Source organism: Xenopus laevis, chromosome 3S (genome assembly GCF_017654675.1).
Source record: "Xenopus laevis strain J_2021 chromosome 3S, Xenopus_laevis_v10.1, whole genome shotgun sequence".
In the NCBI taxonomy this organism is placed as follows: domain Eukaryota; kingdom Metazoa; phylum Chordata; class Amphibia; order Anura; family Pipidae; genus Xenopus; species Xenopus laevis.
The window spans coordinates 7,938,538-7,952,562 of NC_054376.1; the positions used below are offsets into that span (position 1 = coordinate 7,938,538).

The 14,025-nt window shown below is 39.8% G+C and overlaps 1 protein-coding gene and 1 long non-coding RNA gene across 5 annotated transcripts in view; one reads left to right on the forward strand and one right to left on the reverse strand.

Moving 5' to 3' along the window:
• The window catches only part of LOC121402099, a 61,123-nt gene that overhangs the window by 16,467 nt on the left and 30,631 nt on the right, over positions 1–14,025 (forward strand). The window lies entirely within an intron of this gene.
• LOC108712262 (hepatitis A virus cellular receptor 1 homolog) overlaps positions 1–14,025 on the reverse strand; it is a 36,577-nt gene that overhangs the window by 13,991 nt on the left and 8,561 nt on the right. For all 3 annotated transcript variants that reach the window (XM_041587978.1, XM_041587977.1, XM_041587976.1), the window contains exons 2-3: positions 9,720–10,064; positions 7,085–7,234 (exon numbers count right to left, since the gene is read on the reverse strand). In XM_041587978.1, the coding sequence (XP_041443912.1) occupies positions 7,085–7,234; positions 9,720–10,064 (495 nt within the window). The remainder of the gene's footprint in view (positions 1–7,084; positions 7,235–9,719; positions 10,065–14,025) is intronic.

Genomic DNA, 14,025 nt, shown 5'->3' on the forward strand with positions numbered 1-14,025 from the left:
ATTTATTTGGAAATTCGCCGCAAATTCGTGACAGGCGAATTTGTTCGCTCATCACTAAAAATAAGTGCAGATTATAGCTATAAAAAGTCTAAACTTTATTAATGTGATTCTTTAACGTGGCTTTGGTCTAGTACCAAATGTTAAGAATAGTAAAATTTTACCCAATCCCTAATCAAATTAGGCAAAACATCACAGTTTGAGCAAAATTACATCAAGGGGCAGATTTATCAAAATGTGAGATTAAGGGGCAGAGTTTCTAAGGTTCGAATTGGATTTTTGGTCAAAACTCACAAATTCGAATTGGGGAAAATCCAAACTGAAATTCGAGATTTATCATTAACCTTGACCCTGGGAACAACTCGAATTCTATAGTACGCCACCTAAAACCTGCCGAGTTCATGTAGAGGTCCAGTGACCCATTTGAAGATGTTAATAGCCTTCCTGAAATACAAGTTTCTTCTGAGAAAAATCTTGAATCATGTTTAGTTAAATTCGATTCTAATTCTCGGGTCGGTAATATTCTTTCGAGTTTTAGACGTTCGAGTTTTTTCTTAAATAAGATACTGTTCGAGTTTCAAAGCCATTCGAGTTAATTTCAGGTAAAAAAAAAAACCTTATAATTCAACCTTTTATAAATCTGCCCTTAGAACACAGAAAAACTCATCCATGTTTTATTCATTCCTATGGGATTTTTCAATGGAGTTCACCATTTCATAAATATGCTTTTTAAAATCCCATAGAAATGTGGTGAGTTCTGATCTCACATTTTGAGAAATCTGCCCCCAGTTGTTGCATCAATTAAAAAAACGTAATTTAAATATTCGCAATGCAAAAAGTTATTCCTTTGAGCTAACACATTTTCCATTGAGTGACTTTAAGATCGCTTTTGCAAAGCAGGAAACTTTAGAGACCATTTCCAACGAAGTGGACGAAGGTTTGCGAATGTTGTCGTTTGCGCCAGTGCGCGGTGAATGTTTGCTCCAAAAGATTACGACACCTTCAAGCACTTCTTACAAGTGTGCAATTAAAATTCGCAATGCAATTACCTTTTAAAGGAGAAGGAAAGGTTAAAACTAAGTAAGCTTTATCAGAAAGGTCTATATAAATACACCAGTAAACCCTCAAAGTAATGTTGCTCTGAGTCCTCTGTCAAAAGAAACACCACATTTCGTTCCTTCTATTGTGTAATCATCATTCTGTATCAGACTTCCTGTTTTCAGCTTAAACCTCCAGGGCTAGGGCTTGAGCATGCTCAGTTTGCTCCTCTCTCCCTCCCTTTGCTCCCTGATGTAATCTGAGCCCAGAGCTATGAATGAGCAGGGAGAGACTAAGGCAGAAAGTGATGTCACATCAAGCTAATATGGCAGCTGCTATCCTAAACAAACAGAGAAAGTGTATAGAGCTATTTACTTAAGCATGGAAAAGCATTCTAAAGAATAAAAATGGTGTTCTAGCTTGCACTGTTGTGGCTAATCTATTGGCAATAAACTGCCTTGGTAGCTTTCCTTCTCCTTTAAGAAAGAATGTTTAATGCAAAATTCGATAAAACAAAAGAAGCAGCAGGCCATGTTTCTGCTGATCAATCAAAGAACGTTGACAGCTTTTTGGTGATACCTCACCCACTCTGTAGAAAGTCTCCATCTATCTCCCTCCTTTATTTCTCTTACCATTTATACCTCTGTCAGATATAAAATAGAATTATTCTGTATTTATTCTATCATTTCTGATTCAGTCAGGGTCGGACTGGGATGCCAGGGGCCCACCAGAAGACCTTAGACCATGGGCCCAGTTACCAAACTATTATTCCTCCTCTCCTGACTCAACCTCTTTATTCTCCTAGTCTCTTTTCTCTACATAATATACTCTATTATTCCATTATTAAGCCTCTTTGTTTCCATAAAGAAATAGGTATTGACCATAAAATAGGCTAAATGGTTAGAAGAAAGAGGGACCACTGACACCTGGGCCCAACTGGAGTTTTCCTGGTATCCCATTTTTGGCAACATATAAGGACAATTCAGCTGCAAGTTCAAGCCGAGAATGAAAAATCATACAACATTGACCCATGTTTGCTCAGCTCTAAAGGTTGGCCATACATGGGCCGATAAAAGCTGCCAACAGACCGAGTCGGCAGCTTATTGGCCAGTGTATGGGGCCCCCCGAAGGGCTTCCCTGATCGAGATCTGGCCGAAAGTCGGCCAGTTCTCGATCGGATGGGACTAAAAATCCCATTGAATCGCGACCACATCTGTTTGTTGATGCGGTCCCGCGATCCGCCCGTTCCCATTCGTTAGGATCAGCCTGATATTGCCCACCTCAAGGTGGGCATATCGGAGAGAGATCCGCTCTTTGTCTCTCCGTATATGGCCACCTTAAGACGTGATGGCCAACGTGATGAGTCCCAACTGATAACCTTGTACTATATCATTCAGTTAGGGAATTGAACAAGTTTTAACATGTCATCTGCCAATGCTCTTTGCACAAACGATTGTCTGTCCAAAATGGACCACAAGTTTTGCTAGTGTTTGTATGACCATTGCTTATGTTTGCCAACATGCTCAACAGAAGGGCTGGAACATAGTTAGGAATTGTGTGTTCTCTCGCAAACCCCTTCAAAACAATGAGAAAAGTCCAATGTATTCCTGTGGGAACTGGTTGTCTTGTGCCTATGGGTGCTGCACTCTAGCCACGTGGTGCCAATAATGGTGTATATGGCACAAGGCCTAGGAGAACAAGTCTGTGCCCCAGTACCAGGGAAACACTTTATTTATCGCATTCCAATGGGCAATGGCATGAAGCCAGACTTGTGGTGCATATAAATAGATAAATAGTGATTAGTTAATTAAACAACCCATATTTCATTCTCCAACCCGTGAAAAGCAGAGGGTCATATGGGAAGCATCCCCAGTTGTAGTGCTTAATTGAATTAAAAGTCAATAAAAAAAGTCCATCATAAGGACTTTTTTATTGACTAATTAAGCACTACAACTGGGGATGCTTCCCATGTGACCCTCTGCTTTTCACGGGTTGGAGAATGAAATATGTGTTGTTTAATGAACTAATCACTATTTATCTATTTATATGCACCGCATGTATGTTCTGTACGCTTGACAAAGGGGTCCGTCCGAAACGTTGCAACGCACTCCGCAGTAAACACTTAAGGTGTTGCATAAGTCCCGTGTGCCACTGGAATTTTTTCGTTTGCAGTACTATTGGGAGGTGGCCGGAGCTCCACCGGTGAGCATCAGGCATCTTTGTTTAGCCAAGAAGGCAGGGTGTGCGAGGACCTAAACCTTTTGTATAAATCCAGACTTCCCTAGTTGTGAATTTCAGCCCTCACTTGATTCACATATGAACTAGATTGTGTAAAGCAATTATAGTATTACTTGTACTAAATGCCGTTAAGTATAAATGTCTTCCCTAAGTAAGGACCCTTGATGACGAAGAGGCTCCTAGTCCCCTATTAACCATCCAGGGGGAGTTAAATTGCCACATGTTCTAAATGATTCATTTAACTGTTTGCTCTCTGTTGCAATGTTTACTCAAGGTCTTAGACCTTTTTAGCTGTTGTTACAAAGGGTAGATGTTTGGTATAACTCATTGTTTCAATGGTGCAATGCTTGTTCATTAATCCAATCCAAGATACACGTCGTAATGTTTGTACTGTAACATTTCACTACAATGTCTAATTGTCTGGTTTCTGAATGACTCCTTTATAGGCCTTTTATAACTCCTTTTTGTTATTGTTAATTTCGGAGCAGGGCCATTGGGACATTAGCAGAACACCCTAATAGACAAAATGTAACGGTTGGCACCCTAAAGTTAGAACAGATGCCAAGCACCCTGGTCTTGGCTCGTGCTTCCGCCTGTAGCAGCCGCCTTTGGCCTCGGGAGGAGCCCTCAGCTACTCAGATGCCATCAGCTCTTATAAAGAGAGGTGCAAGGCGAAAGGATCTGACCAGGCAAAAGGGGCACAACGGTGTGCAAAGTCTTTGGGCAGAAGGTCACGGTACAAAACGTAAGACAGTCGTAGTCAAATCAGGCTGGGTCAAGGCAGGCAGAGTGCAAAAGAAGTCAGGCAGGCAAGGGTCAAACCGGGTAATCAATCAGAAGGGATTTAGCAGAATCTGAGTCAGATAACAGGCAAGGGTCAGGTTACAGAATTCAGGATAGTCAATATCCAGGCAGGGGTCAAAAACAGGATTCAGATCAGGATACAAGAAGCACAGAGCTTCAAACACAACGAAGTAACGAAAACCTATAACAAGCAGTGTGTAAAAAGAAAATGTACCTTTAAATACTTTTAAATTTCGTGCCATTGTGCGCCGACATCATACGTCAGGTCGCCTGCGCCTTTAAATCACAAGGAGGCATGCCGCGTTCCCTGCCATCCCCCCACTAGACCACCAGGGTGAGTTTTTATTACACAAAGTAGTTAAAGGAAACCTTGATTAATGTACCATTGGCCAGAGTGCTCTTCTTGTACAATTTACATGAATTATGTTTTTTCTAGGTTTTTAAGATATTATCAGTTTTCACACTGATCAGAGAAATGTCAGATGACACGCTGATCATAACATTTTCTACATAGTGACATGAGTAAGTTTGGTTGAAAAAGACACACGTCCATCAAGCAGAGCACCATCACAAGACTTTTCGCCAACTTCATTTTCAACCAATGACCATAGAAAAAAGCAGGTGGTGCTGTTGTTTCCAATTTTTTTTCCAGATACGTTATTCGGAAACCCATTATCCAGAAAGCTCCGAATTACAGAATACCTGTCTCCCATACACTCCTTTTTATCCAAATAATGCAAATTGTTAAAAATGATTTCCCTTTTTCTCTGTAATAATAAAACAATACATTGTACTTGATCTCAACTAAGATATATAATTAATCCTCATTGGAAGTAAAACCAGCCTATTGGGTTTATTTAATTTTTAAATGATTCTCTTGTAGACTTAAGGTATTAAGATCCAAATAATGGAAAGATCCATTATCTATAAAGTATGTAACATCACTCGATAGGAGCATTTATTAGTACCATACTAGTTTGCAGCCTAATATTTTGGGCAGAATAACGAAAATAGAAATATTCTCATAAAGGGTAAGTAATTTCATAACATTTCATATTGGCTAATGGACAGTTCTTGGAAAAGGTATTATATGTGATAGGAAAACATTGGTTCAGATGAGGTATAAGATGAAAATGAACAAGGAAATAAACCTTCCATTGTGCTACTCTGTACTGTGTAACTAGTGGCAATATCTAATGGCTAACTGTGAATCCTGAAAGTAAGGATAATAAAGCAATATCCTTTACTATCATTAAAACCAGTGTCAAGAGCCCACCAGAAAACCTTTAGATCGTGGGCTCACCAGAAAACCTTAAGCCCACCATAAAACCTTAGACCGTGGGTCCACCAGAAAACCTTAGGCCCACCATAAAACCTTAGGCCCACCAGAAAACCTTGGGCCCACCAGAAAACCTTAGACTGTGGGCCCACCAGAAAACCTTAGACTATGGGCCCACCAGAAAACCTTAGACTATGGGCCCACCAGAAAACCTTAGGGCCCACCAGAAAACCTTAGGGCCCACCAGAAAACCTTAGGCCCACCAGAAAACCTTAGACCATGGGCCCACCAGAAAACCTTAGGCCCACCATAAAACCTTAGACCGTGGGCCCCCCAGAAAACCTTAGACAGTGGGCCCACCAGAAAACCTTAGGCCCACCTGATAATAAAGCAATATCCTTTACTATCATTAAAACCAGTGTCAAGGGCCCACCAGAAAACCTTTAGACCATGGGCTCACCAGAAAACCTTAGGCCCACCATAAAACCTTAGACCGTGGGCCCACCAGAAAACCTTAGGCCCACCAGAAAACCTTAGGCCCACCAGAAAACCTTAGGCCCACCAGAAAACCTTAGACATGGGCCCACCAGAAAACCTTAGGCCCACCAGAAAACCTTAGGCCCACCAGAAAACCTTAGACCCAACTGAAAACCTTAGGCCCACCAGCAAACCTTAGACTGTGGGCCCCCAGAAACCCTTAGGCCCACCAGAAACCCTTAGGCCCACCAGAAACCCTTAGACCATGGGCCCACCAGAAAACATTAGGCTCACCAGAAACCCTTAGACCATGGACCCACCAGAAAACTTTAGACCATGGGCCCACTTTCCAAACTATTATCCCTCCTCTCCTCATTCAACCTCTTTATTCTCATAGTCCTTTATATCTACTTACTATATTATTCCATTATTATTTTTTCCCATAAAGAAATAGGGAATGACCATGAAATAGACTAAATGGTTAGAAGCAAGAGGGGCCACTGACATCTGGCCCACAGGGAGTTTTTCTGGTATCCTGGAATCCAGTCCGACACTGATAAAAACCGAATCATCGCACGCAGGCGGTAGAAGAAATAGCCAATATATTACCTGAACTCAATGAGGTAGTTGACTTAAGCTCTGTACTCAAGGCCAGTGATTTGGCTGGCAAGAGCAGATAAAGTGGTAAGCAGAGCAATGCCAGGGGAAGTGTAAGTGCTGGAATCTGTTCTCTGCTCAACACCTTGTGATAAAGTAGAAGATCAAACACAAATACAAAAAAAAGTATATTAAAAGACCCTTCAAGAAAAAAATGTAAAAGCAAGCTTTTAGCAAAGCATCTGCTTATTATTGCCATTTGGGTAATTAAATGTTGCCATGATTAATTTGCAAGAGAAAGCCGTCATTGGTATGTTTAGAAATAAATATTCTCCTCTGGGTCTTGATGGGAAATACTGTATCTGTAATCTAAAAACAACAAGGCCATAAGTGGAGTAGCTCTGTACTTAGTCATTTGCTTTTCAACTTGTTTATTATAGGAACAGTAGCACCAAAAAATAAAAGGGTATTAAAGTAATAAAAATATAATGTAGGGGCAGATTTATCAAGGGTCGAATTTCAAAGTGAAAACAATTTAGAAATTCGACCATCGAACACGGTAGTCCGACATTCGAAGTCAAAGGATTTCGTACGATCGTACTTCTAATCGTTAGTCAGTTTTATATGTAGTCTCCATTTGAGAGTAAATATTACCTGTGGTGTGATGATCTTCATGTTCAGTTATGAAATTACCAGTGGTTGGAACATATGTGGTAGTTGGTATCGTTGTTGGCTTAGCTGATGGCTTTATGGTTTCAGTAGTGGTCCTTAATGTAGTTATTGTTGATTTAGTAGTTACAGGAGCTAATGTTGAAAAAGAAAGTCATCAGTCTCTGAAATTGGCAACGTGCATGAGCGTTTTTGTTGTTAAACACTTTAAAAACAATATACAAGAATTTTTTGAGTCTATGCAGGTTTCCATCCTCACCAAGCTCTAAATCCTTTTCATTGCCTTGGCCTCACCCACTTTCATTGATTTAGGTCATGATATAAGGTATCTGGTGGTGATAAGCAGGGCCGCCATCAGGGGGGGGACAGGAGGGAGAGTTGTAGGGGGCCCTGAGGGTAATGGGGGCCCTGCCACGCCACACTTACTTGATTAGCCGGGCCCCCCATCTTTGTGAGAGCTGCTGACTTCGGGAAGGCATGTATGTTTAAGGTGTCCTGGCCACCAATTTTCTTATAATGGGGGGGGGGGGGGCTGGCCACCAATTTTGGTCACCAATTTTTTTTAATGGGGGTCCCTGGGCACAAATGTTTGTTTATGGGGGGCCCTGACCACCAATATCTTTTTATTTTTTATTAACATGTGGGAACCATAGCCACCAATATTTTTTTTTGTTTTTTTACTGTGTGGTGGGGGCAGACCTGTGGGGTGGGGAGGGCGGAAATGTAGGTGGGGCTTGCGGTGGACGCAGCCCAGGGGCCCAGGAAATTTTTTCGTATGGGGCCCTGCGATTTCTGATGGCGATCCTGGTGATAAGTGTAAAGTAATTCAACTTGTTGTTATCTTGAAAATGTTTTACTGCTCATCCAAAGAAGCCACTAGGATGACCTCTAAAGGGTAAGGTCACACCTGTAGATTCGGGGAGATCTCTTCTGAGAAATCACCTGCGGCATGGCACTCGCGGCGCTTTGTTTTTACAAGGAAACTTAGGGCGACTTCGGAAAATGAATCGCCGCGAGTGCCATGCCGCAGGTGTTTTCTTATTCTAGCAGGCGGAAGACAGGGGGAAGCTTTTCGGGGAGATTAGTCACCCCAAAGAAGAGGCGATTAGTCTCCAGGCGACTGAATGTCCCCCGAATCTCCAGGTGCGACTTTACCCTGAAAGGTTTTCAGATTGGCTCAACAAATCATGTTGTTTTAGACTTATCACTACTGGATAACTTACATCATGGCCAATAATGTGGAAGGGTTGTAGAGACGGGTAAGAGAAGGATCAATGATCTTGCGGTCAAAAATTATGGGTCAATTTAAGAGCAAACCTATTCTCAATTTTCATAGGAAATTCCCATGTCCTGAGAATAACCGGAATCATACTATAACTTCAACATCTAAACACCTCTTTCCCAATATGGTTTATGGAGCGATAATGACCACTTTATAATTGGGGCATCCATTGCCCACAGTGCTACAGTGTCTCAGGGTTATGGATGAGGACGTGATCATGGGTAAATTAATGGGTAGTAATGAGTGAAATTTTTCGCCAAGTTTCACCCTGAAAAATTAACGTGAGTCAAAAATTTGTCTTTCATTTGTAACCTGTCAAATATGCGGTCTTTGAAAGAACGAATTAGAGAACATATAAACCAAATTAATAATATTAAGCACTGCAACAAGACCAATGTCACCAGGCACGCCATGGAATTTAATAATAGAGACTTAAAGGATAAGTAAACCTTTAAAATAAGTAAATGTAATGTAATTGATGAGCGTGTTATTCTAAGCCTCTTTCTTCCTTGACTACTTGGTGGTCAGACTGGTCAGAAACTGACCAGCAGGTGGCGCCGTTGGAACAAAATTAATTCATATTAACAGCACATGTATCCCTTAATATCTTGGAATAAAAAGAAAATAAATAATGAATGTCAATTAGAAAAATACTTAGAATAGCACTCTCATCAATTTTACATTCACTTATTTTAAAGGTCTACTTATCCTTTAAAATACTTTCCAGTCCAGGCGATTGAACTGGTATTAGAGGAGGAGATACTTTTACTTTATACTGGATTTTTTGATTTAGAGAATGAATTTTATATTCCATGTGACTTGTTTTGTATTATGAATATATTTGTACTTGATATTTATTATTGTCATGGTTTTATATTGCTCCAGTTTTACCCTTGAACATGGATTTTTCAAATTAAATAGGTATAATGATCTTATAGCTGAAGGGCAGGTCTGGGATACCTTAATGAGCTGTTGATACAAGAATGACCTCGCCCGATTGTGATTGGTTTTACTAATGGGAGGGTTTATTTGAAAGTGTGTATATATATATATATATATATATATATATATATATATATATATATATATATATATATATATATATATATATATATATATATATATATATATATATGTGTATGTGGACATGTGTTTTGTTTTTTTTGGAATTTGCCTATGATTGTGCCAAGTAAGCATGAAACGCGTTAGGCTCCATGTAGGGTCATATAATTTAATATGATACAATACATTTTATTTTCTAAACAGCATGAATATAGATACTACTACCATACTACTAACGGGTAAACTGGGCGAACTGATCATTAATATTTTTCTCACCTTTTTTCACCACTAGTCTGATGTTGAGTTTCATGTCATTAAACCAGCCATGATGCTCCACGCGACAGCAGTAAGTCCCTTGATCTTCGAGGGTTACGCTCTTAATGGTAAGAGACACTGTTCCTTTTGGAATGGGACCATTTAGCTCATAGCGATTAGACGATGTAAAAGTCACTTTATATCCATCAGTCCAAACGAGAGGTTGATTGCACTTTGAGCTAGGACAGGTATTCTTGCCCCAGCACATGGTAGTGATATCACTTGTGCTGCTCACTTTGTAGGTACATGGCAAAATAACGGGTTGACCTTCCGTTCCGAACACTTCGTCTCCACATGTGAGAGTGACTGTAAAACATAAATATAAGGTTATTTTACAGTTAATTGTAAGATATTACATTGAAGCAGACAACTTACTTGTTCAGCCCTGAACTCTTGTGTTGCTCATTAACACCTCCCCTAGTTATTTTAGTTTGTGACGTTTCCATTTTCAGTGCATCCTACTTTGTGGCAACAGTTTGGGAAAAGGCACTTTCCTCTTTAAACACCATAATTCCACCTGTACTAAGCAACAGAGGAAAAATTTCCGCTGGCGAATAAATTCGCGTAACCACTGTGAAAATTCGCCGGCGTCCAAAAAAATGGACACCGGCGCATTTTTGCCAGCGAATGTGCGCCAGGGTCCAAAAAAACGGACGCCGGCTACAAAAACAGAGGCTGGCGTCAAAAACGAGACGCCGGCACCGTTTCGCGATTTTTCCTCAGTTTCACGAATTTTGCGGGAAATTTGCAAATTTTTCAGCGAAGCAAAACACCCCCAATTCGCCCATAACTACTTGCCAGAAGTGTAGAAGTCAAGGGTGGTTTCTGCAGCAAAGACAGGATAAACTGTTTACATTTAGATTGTATTGTGATGTTAGACGGCAGATGTACCGATGCCTATATAGTGTATACATATTATACTACACATATGTCTATTATAGTCTGCATTCTGAACCACGTTAACATAAGGAGAGAACTATTACAACTGAAGTATGTTTTAGACTTAGTGAGGCGCATAAAATGTTTGCTCTTCTCCTTAGCTGAACAAATCAGCGGCACCTACAGACTGGAAATATTATATATTATTATATATTGGTTCATTTTCTAAAAATGTATGTTTTAAAAAAATGTATGTTTACTTTCATTTTCCTCCTCATTTAAACTCATTTATCTTCAATTCTAAACTGTTACAATCGGATATATTAGCGTGGAGCAAGCTCAGTTGGGACTGAAGCTGCTGAACAATGTTAAACCAGTGATCCCCAACCAGTGAATCATGAGCAACATGTCGCTCAATCAACCCCTTGGATGTTGCTCCCATTGACCTAAAAACAGGAGGTTATTTTTTAGTTTTTGGCTTTGAGGCATGTTTTGGTTGCAGAAAAACCAGGTGTACTACCAAACAGAGGATCCTGTAGGCTGCCAGTCTACATAGGGGCCACCACTAGCCAATCATATCCCTTATTTTTCATATGCTCCCCAACTCCTTTTTATATTTATAATGTGGCTCATGGGGAAAAAAGATAATTCTTCTTCCTTGGTTGCTGTTGGGTATCTTCAGGGGACATTTACAACATGTTACATTTTAAAACCTTAAAGGGATACTGTCATGGGAAAAAAAATGTTCCAAAAAGAATCAGTTAATAGTGCTGCTCCAGCAGAATTCTGCGCTGAAATCCATTTCTCAAAAGAGCAAGCAGATTTTTTTATATTCAATTTTGAAATCTGACATGGGGCTAGACATATTGTTAATTTCCCAGCTGCCCCAAGTCATATGACTTGTGCTCTGATAAACTTAAATCACTCTTTATTGCTGTACTGCAAGTTGGAGTGATATCACCCCCCACCCCAGCAGCCTAACAACAGAACAAGGTAACCAGATAACAGCTCCCTAACACACGATAACAGCTCCCTGGTAGATATAAGAACAATACTCAATAGTAAAAACCCATGTCCCACTGAGACTCCTTCAGTTATATTGAGAAAGAAAAACAGCTGCCTGCCAGAAAGCATTTCTCTCCTAAAGTGCAGGCACAAGTCACATGACTTGGGGCAGCTGGGAAATTGACAAAATATCTATCCCCATGTCAGATTTCAAAATTGAATATAAAAAAATCTGTTTGCTCTTTTGAGAAATGGATTTCAGTGCAGAATTCTGCTGGAGTAGCCCTATTAACTGATGCGTTTTGAAAAAAACATGTTTTCTGATGACAGTATCACTTTAAAGAATATAGAATACAAATAGCTAAAAAAAAAGGTAATATGTAGACTACGTTGTCATGGTGAAATAAGGGACGGCTTTAAATATATTCATTCATTTTCTTTTCCACAGCTCCATCTTGTGTCAGATTTATGAATGTCACACATTGTCCTCTCTGATGGCTGAATACACCCTCATTGATATCACATCTGTATCAGCATTGTATACTTGACTTTATATAGTAGAAAATATGCTACACTTTATTAAATTAAAAGCTAAAAGATATTTGCTGACTTTACTCTACTTTCATTCTACTGAGCCATGTATGATGCCTAAATAAACCCCCTCCTGGAAAAGCCAATGGGAATCCTTATCCTTATAGGGAAATCGACTTTTTAATGAGACATTTAAAAAAAAGGGGGGGAAGTTCAGGTTGAATAAATGCCACATACTTTCTCTATCTGTAATAGCTACTTGCATCTATTTATTTTTACTGGCAATTAAATATAAAACGCAGGACATTTTTATAAATATAGTGGATGGCTGGCCAGTAATAATGATCCCATTGCCCTAGCCAAATTTTTTTTTTGGATCTAGGTTAAGTCTTCCTTTGTTTCTTTGAAAGGTTCATACAATGCGTCTTGTGTATGTGTTATACAGATGTAAACATTTTTTTCATCAATGGATGTTTGTTTGAATTAATTAAAATTTGAAGACCACTTTTATAGGAGATCCTCAGAAGTGAAAGACGTCTGTGGTTATTTCCACTAACTTTACAATTGGTCTTTATCTGAAATATGAGTGTGCCTGTTTTTATCTAGCTCGTCTGCCAATTCTTCTTCTTGCCTCGTAGCTTGACATTCATACCACAATCTGATCAGGATATACCATACACCGCAACTGACGATTGGTCCACGTGTTGGGACCTCAGCCAAAGTCATGTGATGCCATTGGTTATAGTCAGTCATTCCAGAATTAAGATTCATCTTTGTTTATTTATGTACAACGTGCCAACTAGTTGCATTTGCACTTTACAATAATATTATAGCAAGCCACTGACAATAAATAATGCAAATTATGAAACAAGGGTTATAGAATGAAGAAGATTGAAAGCAAAAGCTTACAGTCTAAAGCAGGGGTCCCCAACCTTTTTTACCCATGAGCCACATTCAGATGTAAAAAGAGTTTGGGAACAATGCAAGCATGAAAAAGCATAAAAAAGTTCCTGGGTGCTAAATAAGAGCTAATAATTGCCTATTGTGAACTGGCAGCCTACACAAGGCTCTGTTTGGCAGTATACCTGGTTTTTATGCAATTAAAACTTGCCTCCAAGCCAGGAAATCAAAAATAATCACCTGCATTGAGGTCACTGAGAGCAACATCCAAGGGGTTGATGAGCAACATGTTGCCCGTGAGCCACTGGTTGGGGATCACTGGTCTAAAGGGATGTGGAACACTTTACAAAAGATTGTTGGAAAGAATCAATGATACTTTTTATGATACGATATAGGTTTCCACCAATAGGTGGGTTTTTAGGGAGTGTTTGAAGGGTTTGAGTGACGAGAGCTAGACATTGTACTAGGTAATTCCAGAGATAGCATTTTGATTGTCAGCTTGAAAAAAAACAGGTGGTCCGAAACGTTGCTGTGCCAGATGTAATTCTGAAATAAAGGCGGTTTTACTGTGATATGGGAGTGCTGCTGTCTATTTTGGAAATTCCAGAGATAGGCCAACGCTTGAGAAAAAGCTTGGAGTTAGTAAGGGGTGAGTTTATGAAAGAAGCAGACAGGTGTTGATCAAGAGCATTGAGAGTGTGAAGAAATGTATTTTGAGACAGAACTGGGTTATATGAGGTCCCCCTTACGTCTCCCTAACCACAGAAAGGAAATCCAGTCAAATAACCACCATGACTGACCACTTGACTTCTGGGCTTTTGCTCTATGGCGGTAATTACCAACCAGGAGCATGTCTACTTTTCCTGTGAGTGGGACTCCAAGTACTGGTGGGACCGATGCAGATACATAGGTAGCCTTGTTCCTAATCTATCTTGGAGATCTGTTTTTAAAT